At 44.1% G+C, this 27902-nt stretch overlaps 1 protein-coding gene across 4 annotated transcripts; it reads right to left on the reverse strand.

Moving 5' to 3' along the window:
* LOC136013326 (cystathionine beta-synthase-like protein) lies at positions 1 to 27902 on the reverse strand. 4 transcript variants are annotated; one of them, XM_065677043.1, is made up of 17 exons: positions 27793 to 27901; positions 20695 to 20825; positions 19383 to 19594; positions 18686 to 18792; positions 17841 to 17975; positions 15975 to 16054; positions 14556 to 14690; positions 13946 to 14015; positions 12602 to 12693; positions 11612 to 11737; positions 10865 to 10949; positions 10567 to 10672; positions 9664 to 9738; positions 8837 to 8971; positions 7295 to 7403; positions 3832 to 3916; positions 1 to 2187 (listed from the first exon to the last, which is right to left on the reverse strand). In XM_065677043.1, exons 2-17 carry the CDS (start codon positions 20734 to 20736, stop codon positions 2078 to 2080), a joined length of 1704 nt encoding a protein of 567 aa, XP_065533115.1. In that variant the 5' UTR covers positions 20737 to 20825; positions 27793 to 27901; the 3' UTR covers positions 1 to 2077. The 4 variants fall into 4 exon arrangements, with proteins under 4 accessions (XP_065533115.1, XP_065533118.1, XP_065533117.1 ...); XM_065677046.1 differs by having other exon boundaries at positions 27797 to 27898; XM_065677045.1 differs by having other exon boundaries at positions 27788 to 27898.

Below are 27902 nucleotides of genomic sequence, written 5' to 3' on the forward strand. Positions count from 1 at the left end.
TTTTAGACTTAGTGATTTATTCCAGAGCCTTGGGAAAAGTTGTCTTAAATCTTAAGGAAGTATACGAATTTAATGCTTAAACCACAGATTAAGGTAAGTATGAGTCACATTACTTCACTAATAGCCCTAATCTGAAGGGACAGTCAATGCCAAAGGAAATAAACTGAACAAGAGCAGAATAAACTTTGCATTCAGCAGCATGGCATTAAAGAGTTAGCAGAAATCAGTCTGAGGCTTTTTATTATTACAACAAAGTTCTTAACTTTCACAAATTTAAGGTGAGATAGAAACAGCTAGAAAACAAACAAGGCTGTCACACTGCTGGCAGGCAGGCACTGTCACTGGTGTTGCTTCTTTGGCTTTGAGCTCTTGCCTCCCTCCTCCAGGCCAGCAAAACTGCAAAGGCTCTGCTTGATGCTCTTTGCTCTGCACCGACATGGGACAGGATGGCTTCCGCCACCTCTCTCCTCTGAGCACACACTTCCAAAATGTACAGCAAATTTCACTGCCACAGGGAGGCCAGCAAGGTAGAAAGAAATCTATATATAAATGAGGTAGTAACTGTGATTTTTAAATAACCATTTTGTTTTCTCTTAGCTGACTTACAACTGCCTTTAGCTTTAACAAAACCAAAAAACCACAAGAATACCCAACACACACAGAAAGAACCCAAACCCAACAACTTTGATATCCTAACAGCAACAACCCCAGACTAAATAGTATTTTTTTGTTACTTCAGTGAAGGGACAAGCTGAAAAAAATGTCACCCTTGCTGGTTAAAACATTCATACTTGGCAAGAGGCCAGTCAGAAAATGACCAGAGTAGTCTTTAATGAAGATGAGGAACCACTACTTTTCTCCTGTAACCATGGAGTGATTCCATTCATCAGCAGTAAGTAGCCTGAGCACAGCAGTGCAGGGATGTGGCTGCTAGTGCCAAACTGTGCCAAGGCTATGCATGTCAAACATTACTGAAGGATCCAGAGTTACAGAAGTTGGCCAAAAATTGTAGCTGCACACACCTACTGTGCATTACTCTTGTGTACTTCTGACACTATCAGTTCAAAGGATGTTTTCCAGTTTTTGCCAAGCTTGCCTCCAGTGAATCCAAATACTAACAGGGTTTTGTCCTGGAATAAGGCACTACAGCATAGGAGCACTTGAACAAGACTTGAAAGATTTTACAGCTCTTGACAGGTTACCTTTGGCTCTTCTAATGCAGGCATAAAAAGAAGCACTTTAAGATAAATAAGAAGGTGGGGAGCTAGGGGGAGGGTACTAGATGAAACAGTGTGATTTTCAAAAACCTTCAGGCAAGAAGGTTGATCTTACCTTTTAATCTTTTCACTTGTGCTTACTAGTCAGGATACAGTTGGAAAAAAAGAAAGGTCTGTTTTTGCAGTGAAAGCTGGTGCACCGTGTAAAACAAAGTCACTAGTTTGTGTTTGTCACTTCAGCGCCAGGCTTCCACTCAGGTCAGTTTTACCCCAGAGCAGCTGGTTGAAACAACCCTCAGCCCCAGCCCTCAAGATTTCCTCTTTACTCTGCTGTCACCACCAAAGGGGAAACCCCTCTTTCTTCTCAGCACACCCCAGGCCCATTTTTGTCTCCATACAGCTATTATCTAACTTAAGACCCTTGCACCAAAAAAAAAAAAGAACAAAAGAAAAGTTTAGCTTTCTTGGGCCTTTGCTTCTTTGCTTCTGTAACTCTTTATTTGAACACATTTTGAGAATCTGAAACAAGTATTGAAAAACCAGACTTCAGACGTAGCAAGTAAGGAACATACCAGTTAATTTAGGTGTTATTTTTACATATATATATATAAGTAAAAAAAATAAATTGTCTTGGTGAGAAATATTGTGTAACCTACCTAAGAAACAAGCCTCCAGAAGCTGTGTAATACAGCAAAATGCACTGGCTGTGTAGCTGACACCAGAACAGCTGACTGCTTATTTTCAGAATTTAAGAAAAAATAAACACCATAAGGACAGACGATTCTACCTCGGAAATAAACCTGATTCTTTGCTGGAGATTGCAAAATGTTCTTGAAGAGGCTCCATGTTGCTGCTTGTCTTTAGGTGGACTTTCTTTCCCGTTCTCGTGCAGTCACAAAGTTAAGCAGGTCGATGGCTGTAACGATGCCAAACACCATTTGCCGCTTGCTAGAGGAACCGTCAGTGTGATCTACACAGAAACAAAGAGGGGATTCTGGCTTTAGGAGCCACAAAACCACAAACATCCCGCTTGACTTTAATGGCACTGTTTGTAAAGGCACGTGCCAAGCCATCCCAGCTCCACGTGTCAGGGCTTGTTGGTCGCGATTGTCATCACTGATGACCCTTGTACATCGAGGGGGAATGGGCACCTTGACCAACAGTCACAGAGAAGTGGCAAGGATTTTCATTTCAGAAAGGCTCCTCAGCAAAAAAGCTACAGAAACTGAAACTGGTGATGGGAGGAAGGATAAGGGTTAATCAGATTTATTTTTCTTGACATGAAAATTCAAACCAAATCCTCTGTTATTAAAGATATTTTCCTCATCCATTAGTTTCTGTGGCTCTACTCGAAACAGCTGCAAACTGATATTATCCTATTAGAACCACAGGCCACTAGCTGAGGACATGTAACATTACCATCTATCTTCCTACACTACTACCAAGTACAGAATTAGTGTAAAAATCACAATATAACATTTTTCCATTTATATCCAAATGACTTATTAACCATCTAATCATTGCTGCATTGAGAGTGCAGGTTCAAGTGATATTTCATTGTGAGCATAAGCCTTTGACCTGGGAGCCAGGTGGCCAAGTGACCTTTATCTGTGGTTTAAGTTGCCGGTTCCTAAAGTCTAGCTGTCTTGAGATGTTTAGCCTACTTGCATCCTCCGTTGTTCAGCCAGCTGGATTGTCCTGAACTTTTCAGTTATTCAATCTTTGTTCCATAGCAAGCTTCCAGGGAGATTCTAGGTTTATGAATAGTTAGCACAGAGTCAAGAGCACATCTTTATGGAGATTATCAGGAACAAGCCCAGATTTGATGTCTGTTCTTCATTCACAGTTATAACTGAGACAGGTGTCAGATAAATTTATCTGGTGAGTCTTAATACTGTTTTTAGTCTAGTTTCTCAGTGCTTGCTAATTTGCAAGTTGCCCACTATAAAGATAAACCAGGAAAAAATATTGTTCACATATACTCTAGCTTTGAATATTTATTTAGTCATCAAGAAGGCAGTGTAAAGAGTTTCGAGAAGGCTGACGAAAAGTAGAGTTTGGAGGAAAAACATAAAGTAAAGGGGAACAAGTTAGTTTAAACAAAATAAGCAGGAATAAGAAATACCAAGCTGTCTTGTAATGGTGATGTCAGTGTTGACATCCAGATCTTACCAAACTTCATGAAGTTGTAATAAAGGTTTTGCTTTAGAAAGGCAAAACAAATGTAGTTAACCTGGGGCACTCAGTGTGGTGGAACTGCTGGAAGTTGTATGACAGGAGTAGGAAGAAGCACAGCTCAATTGTACTGCAGGAGCTCCTTCACTGGCTTACTGCTACTAACAAACCTGTGGTACAACAGACTAGACTCAGGCATTCAGTTTTGAGCAGTAACTTGCTCCAAAAGCAATTACAGGATGTGAGGTTACTCATGGATTTAACATTTACTCTGCAAGAACTAAAGTGCTACTGTCGTACTAAGTGTTTGTAGCACATAGCTCCATACACGGAAAGAGAATTTGGCTTCTTCAGAACCTGTTTACACCTTCACAGTTGTACTTGCTTTTTGTTACTACTCAAAGATTATCTCTTACAAGCCGCAGAACATCATACTCACATTGAATTTGTTCATGAACCACTAGAGCAAAGTGGTCAATTTCCAGGATATGAGAGAGTTTCCCCAAGCTGTCTTTCAGGTTAATCTGAGGAGAGAGTTACAAAACTTAAAACAGTCCTTTATACATAAAGTATACCCCCATATACTTTATGTAGTATTAAAACAATACATCAGCATTATATACTGCTCCCATCTCGAGTATTGCAAAGCAATTGCAAAATAACAAATCAAGGCCAACTTACAAGATCAGTTTTCTTTGGTTTTGATTTCAAGAATATAGAACAAAAACTGAAGCACTACATGAAGTTTTTCATTCTGGTTCTGTAAACATAATGAATATGCCGAACACCCTGAACATCTGAGAAATGTTAATGATGGAAGAAGGCCAAGTGTTCCACGTGTCTCACAAAAGAAGTTACCCTAAAACTCATTATACTTGGTGATTCTACTCTAGCAAGACTGGGAAAAAGTGAATGAATCTGTCAGTCAATCATTGTGGAAGCGAATACAATCTACAAAGGAGGCAGGGGAAGAGAAAAGCGCAAACGAGCTGAAACCAAGAGTAAAGATTGCTCAGCTAACACTGTATTCAGGTGCAAAGCAAGGAACTGGGAATTAAAAATTCATTTTTAGTGAGGTCCGACATTGCTAAGGCTAGACAAGAAAGCACCTGTGTTGACTCTACAGAAAGAATACAGATCCTTCTAAAATACTTAGCTAATCCCCTGCTGGAATCATTTGGAAGAATGTACAAAACTCTTCTTCCTACATTCTTTAATGTATGAAGCAGCAGTAACAGGTTCATTATCCAGGTGACTCTCCCAGGTAACAGCAGCACCCACCATCTGACATACTTTCATTAAAGGGGATTAAAAGAATTTACAGCAAAGTATTGCACCACAGATTAAAATGCCTTTATCCTGCCATGAGCTCAGCTTGTAACTGAGGAATAAGTGCCGCAGCATAAACAGTTGGGCTGCACTGGAACACAGAGCTCTCATTAACATACTGTAAGAGATGTTGAAGAGATCAAAAGGACCCCCAGTAGCCTGTTTAAGGGACGAGCAGGCTACAGTGCATGCCGAAACACCAGTCCTTAAAGCTGTGGACCAGGTGAGGGTGGAGGGAAATCTGGACCTACTGCCACATCAAGTCAACTGTCAGTCACCACCACTGACAGACAAGCAGTTTTGTGTGCAATCATGCATGCAAAGCCTAGCTTTTGAACTCAAGTTCAAAGGTCACTGAAGGGGTAGAGCCCCTTGCCATCTGATTGTGTATAATCAATAAACCTGTCTTCAGGGACAGGGTAGGCTAAAGATAACCAAGACAAGGAGCCCACAGGCAGCACTGGGACAACTACGAAGACATAAACTGGAACTAACACCTGACAACACAAGAACAGCCCTCCTCTCCTTTAACATACAGCACTTGTTTGGATTGGCAAATTATCCTGTGGCTAATGTTTCAAAGCCCTAGTGTTCTATTCTACTGGAGACTTTAAAAAAAAGTTATAACCATTACTCTTCCATTCTAAAAGACCTCCACAAAATAATTGTGGTGGTCACATCAAAGAATAGCTTTGCCTTGGTAGTCACAGGTTAAGCCAGCCTCTTACTGGTGCAGGCTGTGGTACAGATCCTAACTGTAGCACATCAAAAGTCATTTCATGACATGATCTGTTTTCCCAATTTCACCAATAAACAAGTCAAATAAGCCTGACTGCAGTGGTAAGAAAAGCAAAATCCACAATACTTCTGATGTTATGCGCATTTAACTGTGTTGCTTCATTATATCATCAGTTCAAATGGAAAATAAGCACAGAATGACACTTCTAGTTAGCATGTTAGCAATAACACCACTTTTGTGTCACTCCCCTTGCATCCTCCACCAAGGAAAAGTCAAAACTAAAGGCAAATGAAAAGGTTAAGCTGTTCTTTACAGAAGAAGCATAAGAAACTTCAAGCTGCCCATGGAAAAAAGCCACAACCTCAGAAGTGCAGAGAATTGGCTACTGCAGCTAACACCAGTGTAGCTACAAAACTGCACACCACCAGCCCCAGAAACCCTTAAGGTGTCCAGGTTGAGGGAGAATATGAACTAAGCAGTTTTGTTACGCACCACATTTCCACCTGATGCTTGATTATCTGTCTGGGAAGGAAAAAAATATATTTACATTTGTCCATAAAGAACTAGCATCCTTTCTCAACCTCAGGGACTTGGTAGTTTGTGGACTGAATGGAAACATTACATATACTTCTGGAATACAGCACCTCATCTAGTGTGGGACAGTGTTGAAACTAAAGCCTGGTGAAAACTAGGTCAAGCATTCTGTGTTAAAAACAAAATCCTTTCCCTGCAAGAGAAGCAAAGCAACAGTAACAACAAATGTATTTTAGAAGAGCACCCATAGAGCTGGGAAGTTGTGGTATCTTGGCATACCACATTGGATGAACAGGTGAAAGTGACTAACATCAAAATTCACATAGCTTGACATTAGGTCTCAGCAGCCACCTTGTGTTTCAGGAAGGCATCTGATGCAAAAGGCAAACAGTTGTTTGTTTTCTGGCCGATACAGAAATTATTTAGAAGAGTTGTTTCAACAACTCCCTCTCACTTCTCCTGGTTACATTGCCAGATCTGTGCCAGGGTTTTGGGGTGTCCTGGGTTGAGCAGCAGCAGTCATTTTTCTCCTTCTTAGGAGCTAGTGCAGTGCTGTGTTTTGATCTTTTGGCCTGGGAACAGTGGTGATAACGCCGATGTTTTCAGTTGCTGCTCAAATGTTTGGTCTGGCCAAGGACTTTCTGAGCCTCCTGCTCTGCCAGGGAGGAGGGGAGGCCGGGAGGAAGCAGAGACAGGACACCTGACCCAAACTAGCCAAAGAGGTGTTCCATACCACAGCACGTCATGCCCAGGATGTAACGGGGAGTTACCCGGGAAGGGAAGGGACTGCAGGGTTGGAGGAGGTATCGGTCGGTGCTCGGCTGGGGGGAGTGGGGCAAGTTATCAGTTAGCTGGTGCTGAGGTGTTGTATTCTTTCCTCTTGTTATTTCCTTTAGCATTATTATTATTGGTGGTAGCAGTAGTGATCTGTGTTATACCTTAGTTACTAAACTGTTCTTATCTCAACCCGTGGGAGTTGCATTCTTTTCGATTCTCCCCTCTGTCCCTCCAGGAGCAGGGGGAGGGCAAGAAGGGGGGGGAGTGAGTGAACGAGGTTTGTGGTTGGGTTTAAATCACGACATGGGGGAAAGAGGAAAGGACAAGCATGCTAGAAGAAGCCCTGTTGAAGTAATGGAATAGAATTATGTAGAGACACAACACAAACCTGGGAGCTATTAAGTAACCTAGTACATCTGTGCTCAGTAACCTTACCCAACCCGATGCCACTGTAGTGTTAGGACATGTACAATAGTAGTACTTTGAACCATAGAACCAGGAGTTGTAGAATATACCTGCTTACCTGTTTAAATTGGTTGTAGATTACTTTGCTGACTTCATCAGAAGGCTGAACTTTTCCAGCAAGCAGTGAAGAAAGCATGTTACCCAGGGTAACCATGCCCAAAATCACCCTGGGGAAAGAGAGAGAGAAGATAAGGATAATCAACATTATAAGGATAATCAACATAAAAGCCTCAGGTATTCCTGTAGATAAAAGCATCAGCTCGCAGCCAGCCTGGAGAAGTCAGTTCAACTGCTTCATGATATAAAGCAACATTAGTGATGGTATACTTGGATTCTTTGCCTCTGCAGGAGGCAAAGTCCAGTTCTCAGAAGCTCTGAAGTGTCACATAGAAGTCAGCAGGGTGCCTGGCCCTTCTGAACATCAGGCCCTTTGTATCTCTAGTCCTTGCGATTGGAGTTTCTTGCAATCCAAGACAGCTTTTGAAAAGCACAACTTCACTCTTTTAACCCCTCATCTCTTTATAGGGGTCACTACAACATTGTACTGAGACAAGGGGGGCACAAAATCACAAAATGGAATATATAAACCTTTAGAATCAGTTTTAAGTAATGTTAAGTTTGATGGCTTTGTAACAGTAGCAATGGAAAATTACTGAGGTGCATGATACACAGAAAAAAAATAGAGTACAGCTAGAGAACATACCGAGAATTCTTGTGCAAGATAAACCATTGTAGTTGACATAGTTTTAAGAAAAACAGTCTAGAAGAATAGGACACAGTGATATGGAGTATCTGGGAACGGCAGGTGTCCAGGATGGGCTACAGTTTAACTGATAAGTAGGAGGATAGGAGGATTATTACGTCTCTGGTGCTAACGAACCAATTAAGGTGGTACGAGCATCTACTGCGCATGCTTCGAAGGCTGCCAGAAGTGATGCAGATTGCTGTAAGAAGTAAACGACCCTCAGAGACCACCACCACAATTCTGTACGCATGCGGGGAACTTCCTGGAAAATGATGTAATCCATACATAGCCTCATGAATATGTATGTGTGCCCAGTGGCTATAGAAGGACGGCTTGTGTAGCAATACGGGGACACACGTTAGGAGGAGCTATCCCCCGTGTCTCCTGGCGCTGCAATAAAGAATACTTGTTTGTCAGCTTGAAAACTTTGTTGGCAAGTTTGTTCCTGGAGTTTTCTCTGAATCAGCACTATAATGCAGTTCTGAAGAAACTAGTTGAAAGCTGTTGTGGAGATGGGTAGGTTTGGGGTTGTTTGTTTTAAATATGGAGTTTTGCTTTGTTAAGTTAAACAGCTGTTATAAGAAACAATGAAAATATCCTGCAGAAACGCAGTCAGTAAGTATATCATAATAATCATTAGAAGCTTATTACGTGAAGGGGAGGACAGTCCAGGCATGGCAACATATTAAGTCCAGCTTTGGTGTGTTTAAGGTAGCATTTCTGAACTGTGTTACTGTAACTGAAGAAAGATGAGTGACAGGATATTATACTTCTTGTAACCACTTAAAAGGCATCCCTTGGGACCTGGTGAGGGAAGTGATACATATAGATGAATAATGATATATGTGGACATACCCAGATTCATCAACAACTGGTACCTGGTCGAATCCCTTCTCCCGCAGAATTTCGATAGTCTTTGCACAGGTAACAGTTGGAAGCACAGTAAGGGGAGCAGAGAGGCTTAGTTCCTGAACACTGATGTTCCACCACCTGGGGATGAAATAAAAACCAAACCCACACAAATCTTACAGAGAGAACAAAACCAGTTATCCACGTACAGTGGCCTTCAACACTACAGAGATGACAAGAGGCTGCAGGGAAGAGTCAGGATTCAAGCTTCAAGGCTCTCAAGTTTGCTCCCCAGTATCAGAAAGTCACTGCAGTGTGAGAAGGCTGTAAGACCAAAAGTCTTTTCCTCATTTCATCTACTTCCTAAGATTACAGATAGTTGGTGGAGAGTACTGATCTCTCTTGTTTCATTATTTATACCTTAAACAGAAAATTTTGTGCTCCTACTCCAAGAGCCAGCCATATTTACAGTCATTATAGGTACCAATTTAGGTCAGATCCTCTTCCACTTACGTAGACTCACAGTGCTTTGCACTCAAGAATGCTGATCTCAGAAGGGCTCTCTGTGAACTACTTTTTCATTTCAGATACAACCCTTTCCGTGGAAAAAAAATCATCAAGTACCAAGTTTTCCTTTGCTGCCATGCAACTCAAGGAAGGATATCAAATAATTTAAGCAGACCCGATTAATAGCTGCAATTATGCATCAACACAATAGCATGAAATATTAGCTAAATCAAAGGTAGTGTAAATTGAAATAGCTTTAAATTAGCAACTGCCATGAAGTCAACTGAATAGACTCATGAAAATCCAAATGGATCTGACATGCTTACCAAGGTTTTTTGCCAAGGTCCTCTTCTTTCATGAACCCTTTCTGAATCATCCATTTGTCACTCAAGAATTTGGACCTGGAAAGTATCAGGAAGTGAAAAGCTCATTAGCAGGCTGAACATCTGACAGCAAACTTCATATTAGAACAGAGGCAACTGTTTTCAGCTCACTACCACTAACAACTAGAGTGTAATGGAAAACATATTGCCATTTGCCATCCAACCTTATGGGACACTGACCCACTCAGCCAGGGACATTAAGAAAAAGGAATCCCATAGGAAACAGTTTCAAGTACATGAGCCTCTTGCAATATGATAGACTTATAGCCTGGAACGGTGAAGTGCCAACCTGTACTCAGGCAAGGTCTATCTTAGTTTTTAGTTGTCTAGTGTTGTGTTGGATGCAACGGAAGTCAGGAAAAACAACTAAAACCACTGTGGTTTGGGATATGTTTCACTGTGGTAGGACAGAAACTTCTTAGCACAGCTCAAAGTCCTCACACTTCTGCCTGTAAACTGACTCCAACACTGGCTGCTGCTACAATAGTGCTGTGTTCTGCTGTGGACACAGGCAGAGAGAGCAGACAGCCTTACAGGGACCCTTCCAGTAATGGGACAATACCCATGGTAAACAGTGAAAGCAAGCTTTTTGCTGTGATAGATCCTATCCAGTGATGGTTATATACTGAAGTCAGTCACAAGGAGTGGCTCAGATTTCAGAGGCCTAAGCTCATTTGTGCTTCATGTCAGATCCTTTCCAGATACCTCAGAAGTTGCGTCCCAGACACATTCCTTGCTTGGGTAACTGGGTACTGTAAAAAATATGTATTCAACTTGCCACTGCTATAAGGAGGTCTGAAGGACTGCCTCACCCTTTTCCCAGACAGAAAGCAAGCAGGTTCTTACATATAGTTCCTGATAGAGTCAGGGAGGATAACAACACATTTCTGACCTTCCTTCAGCTCTTTGGCCGCCTTCACAGCTACAGACATGGCACTGCCTGAGCTGCCACCTGTCAAAATGCAGATCAAAAACAAAACTGTCAAACTGTAAGTGAAATGAGAAAGCATGAGAAGAGAGACCACAGAGGAGCCTAGGGTGAGGAAGACAGCTTCTGAAGTGGCAGGAGGTCTCCCGGGCCTGCACAAGGCTTCAGCCTCCCACGCTGTTCAGAGAAACTCAAAGGATTCTCATCTGCTCTTACCACACAGCAGTCCTTCCTCTCGGATCAGCATGCGTGCTAAAGCGAACGACTCCTCATCGTTGCTCTTGTACCACTGGTCCACTGTCTGGGAAGCAGCAGGATGACAGAAACAAGGATGTATTTAAATGAGGAAGACTAGGGGAGCTACACAACTAGTGTGAATTCAACTCATGTTCTTTGAGGTAACAGCTGCTCAACTGAGCCCTAGCCATGTGCCTGGGTTTCCATCCTTCAAATGCCAAGTGGCTTTTTTTCGCCAAGGTAAGATGATCACATTAACACAACAGACTCCTTATTGAAACCTCGCTGTGAGAACAGGCTGTGGCGAGACAGACACAAAGAGCATCAGTTTCCTCCCATCTTGGAGGGCTTCCCGGGAACACAAGAGCTGTTCACAACAGTCATACCACTTTTGGCCAGGAGGGGTTGGGGTGCTCTGTTGGTTGGTTCTGGCTTGGGGTTCTGGGTTTATTTTAATTGATTGACTGGGCTGGGTTTAAAGAAAAAAAGAAAGGTTCTGTGTTCTAGGAAAATGTTATCTGCTCGCAGTATCTGTGAACTAGTGTGGCCATTGCAGAAACTTTCCACAGACTCCTTTTGCTGATGGAAAGAACGGGAATAGCTCTGGCTGCTAGCCCTCACCTTTCAGCTCAAAGAAATATTTCTCCAAGTTTTACTTCCACCTTTCACATCACTTCTGCATCCCAACAGAGGACAAAAGTCAGTAAACCAAGAAATGTGACTTACAGATCTATCCAACACCGTGGGGACAAAATCATATCCAATTCCTTCCACTTCATACATTGTCTTGTCAGTCTTGTTCAGTTCTTCTGGTGTAGCAAGGATGGAGCCTTCAGGATCAACACCTATAATCTGAAGAAGCAGTTTTCACTTTGGCTACTATGATACACTGCTTTTGAGAGCACAGCTATTTACTCATGAGCACTGGCCTCTTTACAGCTGTTTGTGTCACATTGGCTACACACACAGCCAAGCTAACAGCAAGCTAGTCTCCTATTCATTTCTTCCTGGCAACATTCACCTCCTCTGTGAGCAAAATGCTTTGCTGCTTCTGGCCCCTTGGCAACCCATCCCGTTTCCTCAGGCTGTGGACACTAAGTGAAGGGCACCATCCTGTTTTACATGGGCTCTGCTTGGTTTAAACAGAAGACGGGGTTTCTGTGAAACAAGACTATCCTTCTTCACATGTCAGGCACCACTGCAGCCGATATATCTGTGACAAGTGTAAGCAGGTAACTATTATTTTGTTTACCACTCCCTGTCTGTAGGCAAATATTCACAATTGAAACACAATACCAACTTCTGTGAGGAAATCTAACACAGCACACAGGTAGACACATAGGTTGATGCGTGCAGAGAAAATTTCACTGGGTAGAACCTGGGCAGCTCCAGATAAGTTAGTGAAGGCACAGTCTGAAAGGGGACACAAAACTGCAATACACACCAGTGAAGGAAGATTCTCAGACACCCCATGAAGGGATCCGAGGGCAAGTTTTCATCTGCTGAGACAAACCTGAACTCTGGTCACCAGCGAGACCGACCTGTCGTTATTTCAGACAGCTTGACAACTTTTCTTTGCTGCTTAGAACTACCTTTTAACTGAGAACATCCATGACCTTCCCACAGAGACCCAGGGGAGGCTTGCAAGGAATGGCATGGGCCAAGTGGAACAGTTTGGAGTTCACCCCACTACAGAAAAATAGGTTTGCCACTTACTTTGCAACCTGGACACTTCTCCTTTAGCTTTCTGGAGATGCCAGTAATAGTGCCTCCTGTGCCAGCTGTAGCCACCAGCATGTCTATTTTTCCTGTTCAAGGACAGAAAGCAGTTGTAAAATCTCCCCCAGAATCACAGAACCATAGAACGGCTTGGGCTGGAAAGTACCTTAAAGACCATCTAGTTCCAATCCCCCTGCCATGGGCCAGGTTGCGCAAAGCCCCATCCAACCTTAAACACTTCCAGGGAAGAATGGGGAATTAAAAACCCACTTACTCCAAGTATGGATTTTCTTCAACAAAATGCAATAAGGGTCAGAAAAGGCTCTTTGTTTCCCAAGAGCTGTTATGAGACCTACCTTGAGACCACCTTTCTCAACCTCAGCAGTGGTTTTGAAACATCCATTGGGCTGGCAAGGCACCAATCTGTGGTACTCTGGACACAGATGGAGGTGGCTCATAGAGCAGACACCTGTAGTTTTACTGTTACTGTATTTCCTGACACAGATAATTAATTTTCTAACTTAAAATGGACAGCCCATTATATTAGTTAATTTACTGAATGAGTGCCAAGTGCATGGGATAGACACCATTTTAGAGAACTGTTAACACAACTACTCTTTCATTTTCACGTGATAAATACTGTTTTGGTCATTGTCATGAGCACTATTTTATAAGGCAGCTCACTAGCCTCTTATATTACTTCATTCTACCGGCTATGGCAAATGCTTACATAGCAGGCTGCAGCCCATTCATCATACTGAATGCCTCCAACAGCTGTCAAGCCAATTCCTCAGCAGGGTGTCAGCCCAGCTAAAGCTCTCTGCTGCCACACTTCAACCATTTCTGGTACTCCAACTCAGCTGCCTAGAGCTAACATTGAAGTCATCCGTGCAGACTAAAAAGGTCTTACTGGTGACATCTGCAACACAGAGAAGTTTCTACTCCTGAGGACTCCGAAATGAAGAAGCTTCCAGAGTGCTTGAGTATTTGGTCTGAGGCTGTACCTATATTTGTATTTCTGAGCTGAGAAAAATGACCCTATTCATTCATGCCAGTCTATCTGTGGCTTTCTTTTTTTTTTTTTTATAGGATAACTTAAGCATCACTGTTTTCTCCACCTGATCACAAGCAAAGGAGTCTAAAAATTAAAGCATCCTTCTTTAATGGGGAAAAAAAAATCATTACTACAACTACCCAAATAAGGTAATTCTCTAATGACACCCAGCATATGTATGGGATTTGCTATATCAAAATCCATGCATTTCTCATCCACCTCAGCACTCATTCTCCAAGAACCTAACAATAAGAGACTACTAGGGACCCACTGAAAAGCAAGCATACCTTCACACTGCTGCAGGATCTCTTCAGCTGTGGTGTCATAGTGTGCCAGGGGGTTGCTGGCATTACGGTACTATATTGAAAGACAAAATAGCCAATTAAGTAGACCAGAAAGACAAAATTCACATTGTGAGGTATTTCAGAAACATGGTTAAAATTCCCAAAGCCCCACGACAGCTGCATATACCCTTTCTAGACTGCTTCCTTATCTATTATCTGGACCTAGGCAGAGTGCCTGAGGGGAGATACAACCTTCCTAAGTGACCTAATTTAAGAGTTCTAACGTGCCAGCACCCACTAATGCCATGATCAGTCCTGTCTGTGGGACAGTTTCTCTTAGGAACGGCATGACCGTTGTGCCCATGCTTCTGCAGAGGAGTCCCTACTCAGCAGCAAAACCCCTGTTTTGCAGTTTTTGCAAACATGGGCTCGTTGCTGCCCTCTAATGACTATAAAAACTTGCTACCCCTCAGCATGGCGATTGCTCAACTTCAGACCTCAGACATCTTTTCCTCCAGATACACACTTCACGCGTTCAACAGTCAGCCAAGGGCACTAAAGAACAAGGATGCAATACCTCTTCCCATGCCATGCCCGACGCCTTGGCTCTTACCTGGTCTAGTATGTGCGCATTGGGGATTTCGTTTTTCAGTCTCCATGCTACACCCACATGAGATTCAGGAGAATCAAATCTAGCAGTAGTCGGGGTCCTCACAATCTCAGCACCCAAAGCTCTCAAGACGTCCACCTGTAGCAAATAAAGGTGGTCACAACTCCAGAAAACACTCTCCCCGCACAGAGACTTCACTAGGATACAGGGGAAAGAAAACATCTTTCCTTTCGCCTTGCCTGCAACAGCCTCCTTAAGAGTTCTCCTAAATCCCATCACTCACATCACATGGATCCAAATCCTTAATGTCACTTGATCTTAAAAAAAGGTTTACTGGGAATATAGATGTCAAATTCCTGCCTCTATCCTAGGCCTTCAGGCCTGTAGGGACTATTATTACATGTTAAGAAGACTTACTGAGGCAAAACACCATCTCCTCTCATGCTGGTCACGTATTTTCTGCACTCCAACAGTGCTGTTAGCCCAGTATTTTAAGTGCAAATTATGCATATCTACCTCATCCTTTGGACACAGGCAGCAAACTAAATCCTCCAAGACCCTATGCACCACTCAACTGCAACCACTCACAAGGGCAAGTTGATGACACTGAGATAAGGCAAAGCCTGTCTTCAGAAAGGAGGGAGGCCTTTGGTGCTGCATACCACCAATGGCTATGCAGTACCTCTCCCTCCGCAGCACATAAGAGCAAACAATAGGTATAGGCCTTCAGGGGATATTGTTCTTATTTGCGACACTGCCCTTCAGCTGGAACACTGGAAGTGTTTGAATGGAGATAAGCAGTTTTACTGACAATTTGCTGCCTCAACTATGAGTCACGCGGGATCTCTACTCTCTACTATTCTTCTGGCTGCAGCTGTAGCACCACAGGACAGTGCTTGGTCTAGAGCTAGATGTTTTGTGATTTCCACAGTGAAGGTAAGTCGGCATTACTCAGGCACCTTTTCCTTCCCCTTTGTTGTTGTGGTGACACAACTCAGATGCTTGCCATTACCGCTCAGCGTAACCTGAGGATTTCAACAGGCTTTCTCACAGCCTTGCTCAGCCCAGTGCAGAACAGAACATTCCAAGCTTCAGCATTGCTTTCCTTCATCCTCCTTTGCTCAGAGAGCTAATCCAGGGACATGTAGTCACTTCAGTGGGCTAGGTAAATCTCAAGTTCCCTTGATATTTGTATTTAAACCAGCTATGTCCGTTTTCAAAGTGACAGTGCTGTGGGGATGGGTCTTAAAGATATTTTCTGTCCATGGATTTCTCTGGGCTCTGGCAACAGCTCCTCAGCAGAGTTGGGAGACCAAATGCCTAAACCTTGGTTGCTAAAGGCACAGCACTCATCTGCACCAGGAACTCTGCAAGTGCAAACCTGCTTATTTGTAAATTCTTGAAAATAAAAACAGATGTGACCTTCTCCATGCTCATTTTCTCTGGCATCACAATGATACAGCGGTAACCCTTCACTGCTGCAGCCAAGGCCAGCCCGATTCCTGCAAGCAGAGACATGTAGAGTATTCAGTGAGGAGCAACAAAGAGCAAAACCCACAATGCTAGCTTTGGCATGCCCTGGCTTTAATCAGATTTTTCACCAGAGGCTTGAGTACAGTGTCTCTAGAGGTGTGGCAAAAGGAACGTTGCTGGCTATTGAGGAGAAATGGATTTACAGATGCTGCTAGTTCTTTGAGGCTCACAACCAACATAAAGTTTAGCCAAGGCTGTGAAAACTTGACTTGTACAAACTGCTAGCTTTAACACATGCCTATCACCTTTCTCCTGTCTCAGCCACTTCATCTGGTAAAGGAATGAGCTTTAAGCTAAAGAAGACTAGAGCAACCATTTTGATACTGTCAGACAAGCATTAGAGACCCACTTCTGCATTAAATCCCTAGTCTGCAATGGGCTGAAACTAAGTCCTTCAGAAAAGATGTGATTTAGATGCTGTTTGTGATTGAGGCTCTAATGCACTGCCTCAACTTGCTACCACAGTGAAGTACCTTGACAGTTAGAGACAGACACCTCATTTCTACTTTAAAAATCTGCACCTCCAGCCTGATTTCTGCCCTCTAGCTTGTCATTGTCTGCCTACCTGAAAAGCTAAGCTCAGAACTGCCTCCCCTGTAGAAGAGGAGCTTACACTTGTCATCAGATAACCTTTCTGCTGGATAAGCTAAACAGATCGAGTTAGTTGATATGGGTACCAGGCACAATACCAACACATGCCCATGACAATGCCTCACAGGCACTTCACCCCACACAGAGACTGGCTTGTTCAAAGCTGGCTCTGTTTCTAGATTGGGCTGGATTGATTAGGGGTGGGGGAAAAAAAAATTAGTCTTTAACTGTTCCTGTAAGAGAAGAATAACTTACACCTCAAGTAAATCAAGTAGTGGTCAAATACTAGGGGGGTGAGCCCAAAGAAACTTTTCCCAGCATATTACAGATAAATAAGGATGCCAAAAGAAAAAAAAAGACAGCAAAGGCTTCACTAAGGCTGAGGATTGCAGAGAAGCCATCCAACACTTTCCCTCTTTCCATTATGGTCTGTGATGAAGAAAATATTTTGAGACCTGAACTCTACCACTTTGTAGGTTCTGCTACTCACCTGCAAATGCAACAAACATCAAAACAGGACTTTGGCTGAGGGAGAAGTGGGATGCAGAGAGGACAAAAATATAATACATTAGGTCTCACATTTAACATACTCAGTAACTCTGAGCAGCTGTCTAGAGCAAAAGCCAGTTCTCTCAGGTTACTGTCTGCCCTGGTCTTTGCTTTTACATGAAAAGACAGCTTTCTGAAGTAATCGTTTTGTATCTGCTTCAGTTCTGCCTTCTTTCTATCTTTTAGGTTCTGTGGCAAGGAGAATCATGTAAAACCTATAGACCAGAAAGCAGGATATCATAGTATGACCTCAGAAGGGGAAGATCCAGATTCACACCAGTCTTTAGGTGCTTTTTTCCCCAATAATTTCAGACTTTAATTTCTGAATATCCTAGTGAATCTGTGCTAACACTTCTTTTATTTTAAAGCAAAGAGCCCCTGCAAATTGAGCAGGCCTGTTTCCCACCTGCATAGTCTGGTCAGCACGGGACATTGCAGAACTGTTCCTTGTGTGAGATGGAAGAGGCACTGCTCCCTACACCATGCAAGCAGGAAGAGATCCTCTTTCTTCCCTGCACAGACAGGCTCCATGCTCCAATCTCAAGCCTTGCCTTTTCCAGGAAAACCATCCCAGCATTTTCCCCCACACTTTGCTAAGATCTCTCCATTCCCTACCTGTGTTTCCCGAGGTTGGCTCTATGATCGTGTCCCCAGGCTTCAAGATCCCAGCCTTCTCAGCATCCTCTACCATCCTCAGGCTGACACGGTCCTTCACACTGCCCCCAGCATTGAAGAACTCACATTTTGCCACTGGAAACAAAGAAACCAAGCAGAGTTCTTAAAGAGCAGTAATTTGCTAAATAGACTGCTTATGCCTAAAATATCTGCAAGAGCAACAACGTTAACATGTCTGTCCAATTCACCTCCCTGCTTCACACCACCAGAGATGGGGATTCAGTTCACAGCATCTCCACTGTTATGGGTCACAACAACATGGCAAGTTTGGTACTTGATGCTGGCCACAGAAGCCAAGCCACTCATATTCTGTCAATCTCCTCAAAATATGACCTCTCCTTTAATCTTTACTCTTTATTACAGTCCAGTCATTTAGATAAAAAGCCCCTTGGCTCTTCTAGTGCAATAGCATGGGGGAAGAGAATTCCACCAACACACCTCACCTCTTCCCCTGTACATTCTTCAGCCAAAGAGTTTCTGATCAAACTGGAAATTTCTCCCCTTGTTCAGCCTACACTTTCATTTCAGTACTCCCAGCATTAATCCTTTCAGTGGTGCTAAACACCACCTTTCAGGATTCTGATCAGAGCCTCCAGGTATCTCCAGCATAGTTGGGGTTTAAACAAACAGCAAACCATTCACTGACAGTTTCATTACTTTAATTGTTTCTGTGATCTTCAGTGATAACTACAGATCTGTATTTTGCACACACTGGTGAATACTCTGAATATGAGAAGCAGTCATAAACTTCATACGTTTGAATTTGAGCCTGCAGCAGTACTCACAGAGTTCACACTTGAGCCCATACTGCTTCCCAATCTTGTTGATTTTCACCAAAGGTGTATTGCCAACTTTATCCAGGATGCTTGGCAGGATTTTCAGAGGCTCTGGCCTGGTACACATACAAACCAAGTCAGTTTATTCACAGAAGGAGCCACAGGCAGGTCACACAAAAGTAACACTGTATTTCCAATGCTTTTTCAATCACCCTTCTCCCTCCCTTTCATGAGGGGTAATTTTTGTAGATATTTTAGTTTAAAAAAATGTCCATTGGATACAAATTCACAAAACATCCAGTCCTTGATCCAAAACAAGGATTAACCAGACAGCAAGCCAAGTGCTGAGGCAAGAATTAAGTGCTCTGTACTTCCTCATGGCATGAAGTAGCTTAACACTGCTCAGAGGCAGCTATTTTACAAGCAAAAGGCATTAACAGTGCAATCTTTCATCAAGTCAGGGAACTGCTTGCCAGGTTACTTAAAATAAGGCAGTTTAGTCCATGTAGGTTTACATTTTTGGTGCAAGGCCCCTTGTATGCTTAATCTGAATTCTTAGCTTTGCTTATACGTGGAAATTAAAAGCACTAGCATACAGGCTAAACAGCATCAATTTAAATCAGTCACCTTTTGTTAAATCCGCATAGCTCTGAGGGGTCCTGGATTAGTGATGCACTGAAAATTATCAACTATATGTAATACTTACAGAGTAGTGTGACGATGGGGTGAGGCAGAGAGGGGTTTCCCCAGCTTCCATGTACATTTGCTAGGTGTATCAGGGCGGATCCACTCCCTTTCCTTCTCATTAGCTTTGCAGTTCCCATTGTTCCTCTCACCAGAGACACAGTTTTTGCCAGGTGCATGAGGGCATGAATTTGTATCTGGCTTCTCCTGGGAAGGAACCATAGGCATTTCATCCTTGGGGACGGAGGAAAAAAATAAATAAAAACAGGGAGAGAGTAATTCATATGCCTTGCTGTAACAAGGTCAAAGCATCCTTTGAGTTTATCAAAGTTCTGCACCACGGGAGAACCCCCATTCACGTCACTGCCCCCCCTAAAATGATTTTTAATCATTTTACTAATAAGGAGTCCTTATTCCTGTCTCTGCCCCTTCACCACCATATCTACTGTCAGCCTAGTGTTTCAGCATGCAGTATTTCTGAGGGAAGCCTGAACAGCAACTACCCTGGTGGCAGTTTTCAGGAGAACAGTATTGCCTATAAGCTAAAATGGACACAAGCAGCTTTTAACACCCAAGAATAAGTACTGAAACACCCTAACTAACTAACTACTGCTAACACCCAAGAACAGGTACAAGAGATCCTGCCACTTGTACCCAAGACCCAGGCAGTAGGGGAAAAAGCATAGTATGTCTCAGTTACAGTTATCAAGTGTCCCAGTCTTGGTTTCCCTTTATATGAAAAAGGTCACAACAAATGAGTATTTTCACAGTCAGTTGGTGTTTCCATCGTACTGTGAAGATGGGAAAGCATTTCAGAATAGTTTTGCTTTGCTAAATCCTTATTGCCAAAACAAGAATCTTACCCTGCAACACTGAGTGCAAAAGTACCCTGCGTGAAGATAAACACACTGAAGCATATGCTTACTGTAACTATGCTCCACAAATATCAAGAAAAACAGGACCAGTCTCATGGGAGACGCCCCTCCCACACTGAAAAAAGCAGCTCTCTGAAATAAAACCTCCCCACTCCAAGCAGAAAGGAACACAGGAAGGCTACTGGGTGACTAATTAGAAAATGGTGCCAGAAGATCCTGCATTGTTCCTTGTGGTCATGAAGAACTTTTCCAGAAAGGCCTCTGGTTTCAATAGCACCTACCTCCAGAAAAAAGAAGAAAAAAACCCAAACAAACAAACAAAAAAGGGCAAAAACCAAACGCAAAACCCACACCAAACAAACACACATTGAAATCCCTCTGGCGATTTCACTTTCCCAAATTCTGGAGACAGAAAGAATATTCCCCAGAAAACAATATTCCCCAGAAGCCACTGAGTACCTTAGGCAGAACAAAGGGCCTTTTGAACGTCAGCTTCTCCATGTTCTTTGGTGAAGGTGACAGCACAGTAGACTGGACTTTCTTCAGAAGACTGAGTACTGTGGGTCACGAGACTGGAACCCTCTTCAAAGCTGCAGATCATGCAAGTTAGGGGAAAAACAGAACAAAATCAATCAGGAAAGAGTCTCTTCTAGGGGCAAAACACACCTTTTGCTTTCTTAGGGAAAAAAAGCAGCTGAAAACAAAGTAAAAGTGACCTGTATAAATACGATTAAAAAAGATAACAATCATGCAGCAGAGGTATTGCACAAGAACAATGGAGGGTATCCTGACTCTGCTCTTCCCACGTTACCTTATCTTCCCTCTGCCTTGCCCTCTATAGTTCAGGTCCAGGGAAGTGAGCAAAAACAAAATTTCTATTGGACTGACTGCAATTCCATAAACTTGAAAGCTACATAAAGCAATAGCAAATACTCCAGTTCACATGATATGTACTTCTAAGAGACACCAAGGTGAAAGGGCTTTATGGTGCTACCACCAAAAGACCCTGTACACATCTTAGGAAACTCCTTCATCCAGAAACAATTTCAAAGGCCTCTCTACCCTTGAGAAGACCAAAATCTCACAAGTTCCTATCCAAACTGAGTTGTTGTTGCACACACAAACATAGTGATGTTGGATATAACACAAACACTCCAACCAAAAAAAAAGCAAAGAAATCTTCTATCAGGCTTCTTGTTTCAGAAATTAGCAAATATAAAATGCAAGCAGAGATTTCATTTCTCCTACCCTAGCCAGTGCATACAGCCTGCCTGCTTCCTTTCCATTGAAGACAAAGACCTGGCTGAAGACTTGGAAAGTGTAGTGTTTCCCCCCAATATTTGTTTTTCTAATCACCCTTTTGCAGCAAGCTTCAGCTCTTTCCATTGCTGAATTGCACTAAGCCTGGAAACAGTCCCTCCTTCTTCCTTCTTCTGACAAGTGCACACAAACCAGGCACAGCTTAGATCAGACAGAGTTGATGGTCTGGTGATATACTTAAAAAAGAAAATAGAATCTGAATCACAGGATCAGTGAACTTCAGCATTTGATTCTGCAAGTTAGTATGCACCAGTAACCACTACTACCTTATGCGCACCAATTCCTTTCTTCCGTGCTGATTTGAAGAAAATGACTAAGGCATTTAAATTGCCCTCCTTTAGGAACAAAAAGCCTTTAGAAGTGCCAGCTTTCTCAGCTAAGACTTAAAATAATTCTCCTTCTAGATACAAAGACTTCCATGCCACCAGAATGATACAATTCTACTTTACTTAGGTTAATACATGCCTAAAAGCCAAGATGGACTACATCCTGACCTAGACTACTGACCAGGACTAGACTGAGAGACATCAGTCGGAGAAAACTAACATTCCATAAATGCTTGTTCTGGAATCCAGCTTTCCAAAAGCTGCCTTGTGAAGAATTCCCTCTGAACTGGGCAAGACAATACCACCTCATTCTCACTTCGTCTATTGTAAGGCAAAACCCCCACAATCCACTAACAACACCCTCCACCTCTTGAACTAGTAACAGCAGAAACAGGAAAATCTGTATTTATTGCCTTCAACTGAGCTGTGAGATTCTCTCATGTTTAGAATGGCAATAAGAAGCTTCAGCAATGGGGCTAGAATTCTGAACAGAAGTAAGGAGAGAGGAAAAAAGCTACCACAGGCATTGACAACAAAAATCCTGTCCCCAGATGCTAACATTAAGCAACATCATTCATTGGAAGGAACACAAGCTTCTGTTCAATAAATCCTTTTAAATAATTTTATTAGACATTACTTTAAATAACCCCACGCCCATCCAGCATAAAGTAAACAGGTAAACATGTACATTTATTAAGCCAAATTCTAATCATGCTAGTCTATAGTCAGTCCCAGCTATGATAAAGTTGACCAGCTATGGTCAACCTAATATCTTATGGTTTTGAAGGGCAAAATCTTAGGACAGACTTCATTGTTCTACAAGGGGAATTCTCACTACAGCAGTCAACAGAGACAGAATAGCACCTGCAATGGCTTACAGTTATACCTAAGAAACAGGTCAAGAGCTCAAGAGTGACCTGTCGTGTTCAGGACCAACAGGAAGACTTCAGGTCTTCCACCTCCTTCAGTGCTACTCATGAGATTCCTGGCACGCCACCCAGAACATCCAAATATTGCTTACAGCCCTAAATGGTGTAACTTCAGCAAATCGGGAGGCAGAGGTAGCCAGCCTATGACACCCGTATTAGAATCATAGAATAGAATAGGGTTGGAAAGGACCTTAAGATCATCTAGTTCCAACCTCCCTGCCATGGGCAGGGACACCTCACACTAAACCATGTTGCCCAAGGCTCTGTCCAACCTGGCCTTGAACACTGCCAGGGATGGAGCATTCACAGCTTCCCTGGGCAACCCATTCCACTGCCTCACCACCCTAACAGGAAAGAACTTCTTCCTTATATCCAATTTAAACTTCCCCTCTTTAAGTTTGAACTCATTACCCTTTGTCCTGTCACTACAGTCCCTAATGAAGAGTCCGTCCCCAGCATCCTTGTAGGCCCCCTTCAGATACTGGAAGGCTGCTCCACGCAGCCTTCTCTTCTCCAGGCTGAACAGCCCCAACTTTCTCAGCCTGTCTTCATATGGGAGGTGCTCCAGTCCCCTGATCATCCTCATGGCCCTCCTCTGGACTTGTTCCAGCAGTTTCATGTCCTTTTGATGTTGAGGACACCAGAACTGCACACAATGCTCCAGGTGAGGTCTCACAAGAGCAGAGTAGAGGGGCAGGATCACCCCCTTCGACCTGCTGGTCACGCTCCTTTTGATGCAGCCCACGATACGGTTGGCTTTCTGGGCTGCGAGCGCACACTGAAGCCGGCTCGTGTTCATTTTCTCATTGACCAACACCCCCAAATCCTTCTCTGCAGGGCCGCTCTGAATCTCTTCTCTGCCCAACCTGTAGCTGTGCCTGGGATTGCTCCGACCCAGGTGTAACAGGACCTTGCACTTAGCATGGTTAAACTTCATAAAGTTGGCACCAGCCCACCTCACAAGCATGTCAAGGTCCCTCTGGATGGCATTTCTTCCCTCCAGCGTATCAACCGGACCACACAGCTTGGTGTCATCGGCAAACTTGCTGAGGGCGCACTCAATCCCACTGTCCATGTCACTGACAAAGATGTTGAACAAGACAGGTCCCAACACCAATCCTTGAGGGACACCACTCATTATTCCCCCCATGATCCTGCCCACAGGCCCAAATCAGGCCATAGGAAGCTGGTGCATCTTTCTACTGGGGAGACTTTTGGGGAACAAAGGAAAAGGGGTGATCAGAAATCACTGAAACAGAAGCTGACAGCAACTTCTTTGCTAGCCTGACCCTCTCCTCAGTCTTTCTTCTGGAGATACAGACTGGGGAGACAGGACAGAAGAATGGCAATTCTGCTTTTCTAACTGCAGTGAGTGCCACTCCAAAGAGTTTGAGGGAGATAAGCTGCAGGAAGAGTTGCCCATTTTCAGGAAATAAATTCCACCAGCCTGAATTTAAGTTTGCTGTAAAAAGGAACACTCCCATGTCTAGCTGGGGGTGTGGGCAGAGTCTAACTAGAAAAGCCTGACTAACTTCTGTCATTAAATCTGATTTTTCTGCCTCATGCTCTGCAGAGAGAATTCACAGATCCATTTAAAACTAAGTCACAAACGGGATTGAGACATAGACAGAAATATGACATCCAGGAAGCCTCATGGGCAAGGCTCACATCTCTGGATCCATCTCCACAACCCAAGACATAAACTATTTCTCAGCTCCTATAGAGCACGACTGAAGGCCAGTGAGTGAAATTAATCCTCAAACAGCCTCAGTTGAACTCACACTATAGATATGTCAGGAGCTATGGTTTCTAAGGCTGTTTACAGTGTATGTCAGCACTAATGTAGATATTTAAAGAGTATCATGCATGTAAGAAGCTAGTTAACTTGAGTCTTGTCTGAAGCAGACATGAAGCTATCCAAAAGGCACATGTAAAAGATGAATCAGAGAGATGCCCCAAGGGCTGACAGCTCAGCAAGAGAGGAGATTATTTTGCATTTTGCTGTGGCCTGAGAATGGGAAACTTTGATGTTAAGCAGGTACTTTACTGTGTGAACAAGTAAACCACTACAAACCAGTTATTCTGCTTACTCTGAGTATCACAGAATCTTAGAGAGCTTTAGGATCTTTACAGGTTACCAGATGAAGCAGTACCCATCCAGCCTTTGAAAGCTGTTCAGAAACACCATAGTTATAAGTGATTCAGGAGACGGCAGACATTTGGGGTTTTTTTTGTTTGGTTTGTTGGTTGGGTTTTTGTGAGAGTGTGTGTGTGTCCATTCCCTTGCTAATTCCTCAGTGGCAGGCAGCTCCTGTGTCAGAAGGCATCAAGTGACCCAAAGTAACCAGGTTATTAATTAACACTGTGGCTCTAGGAAAAGATCCTTCAAGAACGGAAAGTCTTATTTCCATTTTCTTCTACAGAGCTGATGAGGGAAGCTGTGCATGCAGCCCTAGCAAAGGTGTCTTCTGACATCCCCATTTTCTAGGCTTATTTCAAGCCTGTCTGGACTCACCTGGTAGGTATTCTAAGGGAAGACTGACGTCTCCAAGGAGCAAAACGGTATTAAAGACCAGAGAATACCTTATCTGCATTTTTACCTGCTGCAGTCAGAAGCTTTCTTTATTTCTTTCCCTGCTTCCAATTCCCTCTCTTTAGCCAGCACAAAGAGGGACCAACACTATAGCCTGCCCAGTGCGCCTGATCTGCCAAGCTCACCAAGTACAGGGAGAGAAGCATTACAGGTAGGGTAAGAGAGGCTCAGAGACTGAACAAGTTGCCCATCATGACAAAAGAGTGAGAGGGAGCTCTGCTCTCAATTTCTAACCAGGACTATGAAATAGACGGAAGCACAGCTCCCCTTCCCCAGCATTACATTGCCCCACTGCGAGGCATAAGACCTTTTGTTAGCCTGGGGACCTCTGATCAAGTCAGGGACTTCTCATAAAGGCTGGCAGGAAACCAGTAGTCACCACTGCCTGGGCAGGAAGCCAGCTTTTTGGCCCATGCATGTTTCATGGGAAGGACCAACTGACACCCACTCTGGCTACATCTGCGGAGGTTTTGGCAGGCATCCACGGTGCAACCAAGAGCACGGTACAGCCTGCTGTCTGCCCAGTTCCTGTGGGTCTCACATGCAGACAGCAGGTACCTGCCAATAGCCAGAGGCCAGCCTATCCTGACAGCTGCCAGTGCCAGAGTGACACACCTGAGCCAGCATGTATGCTCCAGGAAGCTGGCTCCCCATGACCCTGGCTACCAACCACAACTTTGAGAAGTACTGCTCCAGCTCCCGGAAAGCAGGCCGATTAACTCGCACTCAGAGAGGCCACGATAGGGTACTAAAGAGCTATCAACTAATATCAAAAAGGATGATCTGTCCAAACACCATAAGTACCGGACCTAACCTAGCACCCTAAACGGTACTTCATGAGTAGTGACCTCACTACAGCCATTCTCCTGCCAAGAAATGCCAGGCTCTGGGCCAGCCTCAGTTTCCCAGTAAATACCTTTCCTCCCTCACATAAAATCCCAGATTTTGCCTATTCCCATACTCTGAGATTTCCCTCCCTTCTGCAGCACATGTTTTGCAGAATGCGGAGCTCTCATGCCTCACATCAGCAAACAGACTCGTTAAAAGTGTAAACAGTCTGAGCAACTTTGCTGGTATCTGAAGGGGGCCTACAAGGATGCTGGGGAGGTACTCTTCATCAGGGACTGTAGTGACAGGACAAGGGGTAATGGGTTAAAACTTAAACAGGGGAAGTTTAGATAGGATATAAGGAGGAAGTTCTTTCCTGTTAGGGTGGTGAGGCAGTGGAATGGGTTGCCCAGGGAAGTTGTGAATGCTCCATCCCTGGTGGTGTTCAAGGCCAGGTTGGACAGAGCCTTGGGTGACATGGTTTAGTGTGAGGTATCCTTGCCCATGGCAGTGGGATTGGAACTAGATGATCTTGAGGTCCTTTCCAACCCTAACTGTTCTATGATTCTATGATTAGGGCCCAGCACTCCAAACCTCTATGGCCAAAGGCTTCAGGATTAGGGAGATACACAGAAGACTAGTTATTCAAACAGGAACAAGAGAAGAACCACTTGCTTTTCAAGTAGTGGCTCGTTCAATAGTATGCCAGCAGCATTACTAATGCTTTTATTGGAGTTGCTCTCTCAGGTTTTAGTCAAGTTCAGACCCTTCCCAACAGGAGAAGGGCAATATATGAAATAAAACATGAAGAAAAGAAGCTTCTTGCTCCACTGCATTAGCCAGACTTGACAAGAAAACATTGCCAAGAGACGCTCAAATAAACAATGGATGACAGGCCAAGAACAGCTGAATCATTGAATGGTTTGGGTTGGAAGGGACCTTCAAAGGCCAGCTAGTTCAACCCCCCTGCAAAAAGCAGGCACACCTCTAACTAGAACACGTTGCCCACAGCCACATCCAGCCTTGAATGTCTGCAGGGATGGCACATCTCCCACCTCTCTGGGCAGCCTGTGCCAGTAGAAGAGCTGGGGCCAAACCCGGAGAAGACAAACAAAAGGCACACCGTCACCTCGCAAGCCCGTCTGCGAAGCCGAAAGCCGATCTTCCCTCCTCCCGCTCCCTGCCGGGCGGAGGCACTCCGCAGCCACCCTCCGGCCTGCCCAGGGCATCCCCTGGGCTGCTGCCCTCGCGGTTCCCGCGGCGGACACACCGGCACCAGCGCTGGCTCCAGGTCTCCGCTTGCCCAGCACGGCTCCGAGCTGCCCATCCCTACCTCCCTCACCAAGTACAAAGAGAAACCGCGCAGCAGGACCGCATCCACCCCGCAAGCCGCTGCCCGCCGTCCTTCCCTGCGCCTGAAGTAGCGCCCCCTCAGAGCTATGGCTTCAAGGCGGCCGCCGCTGAGGCGCAGCCCACTCCAAGCGCAAGGATGATGCCCAGGGCGGCGCGGAGGGGACCCACCCGCCTCCCTCCCTGTCCCCACACGGGGCCACCACCTCACCCACGGGCGCTCCGCAGGACGGCAGCGACAACCCGCGCTGCGGCAGGGCGGCGAGAGGGAGAGAGCAGGAGGAGGAGGAGGAGGAGGAAGAGCCCGCGTGTCCCGGCCCG

This window comes from Lathamus discolor, chromosome 4 (genome assembly GCF_037157495.1).
Source record: "Lathamus discolor isolate bLatDis1 chromosome 4, bLatDis1.hap1, whole genome shotgun sequence".
Taxonomy (NCBI): Eukaryota; Metazoa; Chordata; class Aves; order Psittaciformes; family Psittacidae; genus Lathamus; species Lathamus discolor.

Bases quoted from the DNA above. Each gene is read 5' to 3' on its own strand.
- LOC136013326 (XM_065677043.1), bottom strand. From the start codon at position 20,736: ATGGAGAAGCTGACGTTCAAAAGGCCCTTTGTTCTGCCTAAG. The intron at 14,016-14,555 runs GTAAGAGCCAAG...CTTTCAATATAG, and splicing joins ATGCGCACATACTAGACCAG to TACCGTAATGCCAGCAACCC. The intron at 3,917-7,294 runs GTAAGCAGGTAT...CTCTCTCCTCAG, and splicing joins TCTACAACCAATTTAAACAG to ATTAACCTGAAAGACAGCTT.